The sequence below is a fragment of the Phlebotomus papatasi genome, chromosome 1 (genome assembly GCF_024763615.1).
Source record: "Phlebotomus papatasi isolate M1 chromosome 1, Ppap_2.1, whole genome shotgun sequence".
Classification (NCBI taxonomy): Eukaryota; Metazoa; Arthropoda; class Insecta; order Diptera; family Psychodidae; genus Phlebotomus; species Phlebotomus papatasi.
The window spans coordinates 22863643-22867153 of record NC_077222.1 but is presented as its reverse complement, the minus strand read 5'-3'; the positions used below and the strand labels follow the sequence as shown (position 1 = coordinate 22867153).

Genomic DNA, 3511 nt, shown 5'->3' with positions numbered 1-3511 from the left:
CCGAACAAAGTGAGAGAGTGAAGGAGAGAGTCACGCGTTCCGTTTATGGGAATTGTTGGAAGTTAGTTGAGAATTGTGCTTGAAGGAATAAATGCCGACTAGCCCTGTGCATGTGAAATAATTAAAGTATGTACATCTTTTGCACAAGAATTATCAGTTAAAACATAAGCCCAATGGTACTTCCATCCCTTTCTAATGTCTCCGCAAGACAATATCTGAGGATGTACAATAATCGTAAAGATTATTATTATGTAATTTTCATCTATTTAATGCCTCTCCTTTTCTTCTCATATCGTTATCTCAAGGACCAAAGTCTCCCATTTAGGTTCACACAAGAAACCAAAAATACAATCACAGGAACTTACTATTGCTCGAACTCAAAGGGAAGTCTTTGCCTATAATTAATTCCTTTCATTTTCGGTTATGGTTTTGGATATCTTCAAGGTCAAAATTAAGCCACTAACAGGTTTACTTTTCAATTAATTGGGTACAAATTGTGGTATAGCAAAGTATATATTTCAATTAATTAGCTTAAATTTGCGTTTTTTGGAAAGGTCTTGAAATGTCCAATACAGATGTATAGGTATACCGAAAAAAAGGGGGTGCGATTAACTTTTTTTCCTCGTAACTTTAACAATTTTTAGGTGGAAAAATACATCAAAATTTTTTAATGTTAATTTTACACCTTTTTAAGTGTAAAATTAACATGGAAAAGGGTAACTTTAACGCATAATACACCTAAAAAGCATAATATTTACACCGATTTCGGATAAATAATGCAGAGTAAAATAAACATTTCCGGAATGTTATTTTAACTTTTTCGGATTTTTCTCAGTGTATCCATCGGCAATTAATCAGTAATTAGTTTATCGTTTTATTTTAATTTTCCGAATGTTTGTTACCGAGCTAGAGGCCAAATGATAAGAGATATCATCAGCTGGGACGCTTTGCTATCTCTTTTTATATTTGGGGGTCTTATTCACGTGTTAAGGAGAAATTTCATTTTTTTTGTATTCTCTTTTAAACGGAACACAACCATTAGACGGTTCATTTAAAGTCCGCCTGTCTAAGTTTTACTATTTCATGACTTTTTCCTAGTATTCTTAAGTTTCATAGCATTAAATAATGTAAAACTATTTTAAGATCAAAACAAATTAAACAAGATTGGAATTGTAGAAAAAAATATTAATTGTAGTTTTATAAAAAAAAATAAACTGTTGAGAATTGGTACAATGCAGAATTCCCTCACCGTTATCAAGGTCAAATAACAATTAAAAATCTAAAAGAAGATTTTTCCATGTCTTGAATGTCTTGAAAAACTATATTTTCAATGGTCTATTTAACTTTATTATGTCATTAAAACATCATAAACTTCTTACTGATCATATATAAAGCACAAATCTGGAAAATCTCACTTTAGTGTATTTTAATTTCTTGTCAAGTAGAGATTGGTCGTGAATTCTTTAGTTTCTCTTCAACAAATCCAAAATGGATTGGATCCTGATCGTAGTACCTATGGGGATAGTGGTGACGGCAGTACATCTGTATGTGAGGAATAGGTTTCTCTATTGGAAGAAGAGAGGGGTACCTTATGTGAAACCCGTATTTCCGTTTGGAATTCTAAAGAGTATTGGGAGTACTAAACATTCAAGCCAGATTTTAACAGAAGCTTACAAAGAGCTTAAAGGAAAAAATATTTTTGGTGGTATCTACTTTTTCACAAAACCCGTTGTTGTTCCAACAGATTTGGATTTTTTGAAAAATATTTTAGTACAAGATTTCCAATATTTCACTGATAGAGGATTTTATGTTAACGAAAAAGATGATCCCCTATCCGGTAACTTAATTGCTCTATCTGGTCATCGCTGGAGGAACTTGAGAACGAAAGTGAGCCCTACTTTCACATCAGGAAAAATGAAAATGATGCATAACATAATTGTAGATGTTGCCAAAGAGCTTCAAAATTATTTTGAACCTATTGCCAAGCATAATGAAGCTATAGAAATCAAAGATATTTTATCGCGATTTACAATCGATGTTATTGGAAATTGTGCTTTTGGAATTGAGTGCAACAGTCTCAAGCAACCGAATACGGAATTTTGTAGAATTGGGAAAAAAGTGTTTGAATATACAGCTTTTGAGTATTTCAATTTGTTCTTTCTTATGATGTTCCCAAATTTGGGTCATAAGTTGAAAATAAAAATTAACAAATCTGAAGTAACTGAATTTTTCATGAGACTGCTGAAAGAAACCATTGAATACCGCGAGAAGAATGATATAAAGAGGAATGATTTTCTATCACTTTTAATGCAAATCAAAAATACGGGAAAACTCGAAGGTGACGATACGGATTTGGGTAAAATTACTTTTGAAGAATTGGCTGCACAAATGTTTTTATTTTTCGCTGCTGGCTATGAAACATCTTCATCGACTATGGCATTTGCTTTATATGAACTAGCTCTACATCAGGACATTCAAGACAAAGCTAGAGAAGAAGTGAATTGTATTCTGAAGAAATATAATGGAGAATATTCTTACGAAGCCTGCATGGAAATGAAGTACATCGATCAAATCATTAAAGGTAAGTTTGGCCTCTGATATTATTAAGTTCGAGTTTTTAAGCTTTATTCTTAATTCAACAGAAACATTGAGGAAATATCCGATAGTTGATTTCCTCGTAAGGCGTTGTGGTGATGATTATGCAGTTCCAGGAACTAAGCATTCCATCGAAAAAGGGACTTTTGTAACAATTCCAGTCTATGGAATTCATCATGATCCGGAAATCTATCCAGATCCTCAAAAGTTTGATCCTGAGAGATTCACCGAAGACAACATCAAGATCAGACGTCCGTTTGCTTGGCTTCCTTTCGGAGAAGGTCCTAAGAATTGTCTCGGAATGAAGTTTGGCATGACGGAAACCAGGATTGGATTAGCGACCTTGCTTTCGAAATATCGAGTTAGTATTTCTTCTAAAACTGGCATTCCACTTGCTTTAGAACCTGCATCGCTTGTAATGACCCCTAAAGGTGGTTTGTGGCTTAATATCGAGATGGTTTCTTAGCAGATTTTGGAAAGACTTTGAGGACTTTGACAAAACTGTAATTAATAATCGGTTATGGACTATTAAAGCATCTTTAATAGCTCATGTGGTAGAGCACTCGTCTTAGTACCATTGTGAAAAGCGAAGGAAATTTTTGGGGGTGTTCAAATTCGTGAATTCGAGCACTTTGCAAATTTTTTCTACAATTTTGTTTTTCTATCTGCCTTGTGAAAGCCAACTCCAAAAATAACAATACAGAAACGAAATTAATTCAAATGCAAAAGGTACCTTATCCACTTGATTAAAAAAAAATCCTCACGGAAATTGTGTTTTTTAGTAAGCTAAATTATAAATTTTCAGTTAATACTATTTTCTCGTTCAATAGAGAAACAAGAATGAAATGGAAAACTTTCCTCATCAGTTTTTCCTTAACTGCCTGAGAAATTTCAATGGGAAATGGAAAGGCGTGAG

General features: G+C 33.3%; 1 protein-coding gene across 1 annotated transcript; it reads left to right on the top strand.

The window, feature by feature from the left end:
• Positions 1-269: 269 nt before the first annotated feature.
• LOC129799798 (cytochrome P450 6A1-like) lies at positions 270-3061 on the top strand. Its single transcript, XM_055844017.1, has 3 exons — positions 270-294; positions 1538-2581; positions 2643-3061. The coding sequence occupies exons 1-3, from the start codon at positions 270-272 to the stop codon at positions 3059-3061; spliced, it is 1488 nt and encodes a 495-aa protein (XP_055699992.1).
• The last annotated feature ends 450 nt before the right edge of the window (positions 3062-3511 follow it).

Coding starts and splice junctions, on each gene's coding strand:
- LOC129799798 (XM_055844017.1), top strand. CDS start 270: ATGCCTCTCCTTTTCTTCTCATATC. Junction 295..1,537: donor TCTCCTTTTCTTCTCATATC/GTTATCTCAAGG, acceptor TGGTGACGGCAG/TACATCTGTATGTGAGGAAT. Junction 2,582..2,642: donor CATCGATCAAATCATTAAAG/GTAAGTTTGGCC, acceptor TTAATTCAACAG/AAACATTGAGGAAATATCCG.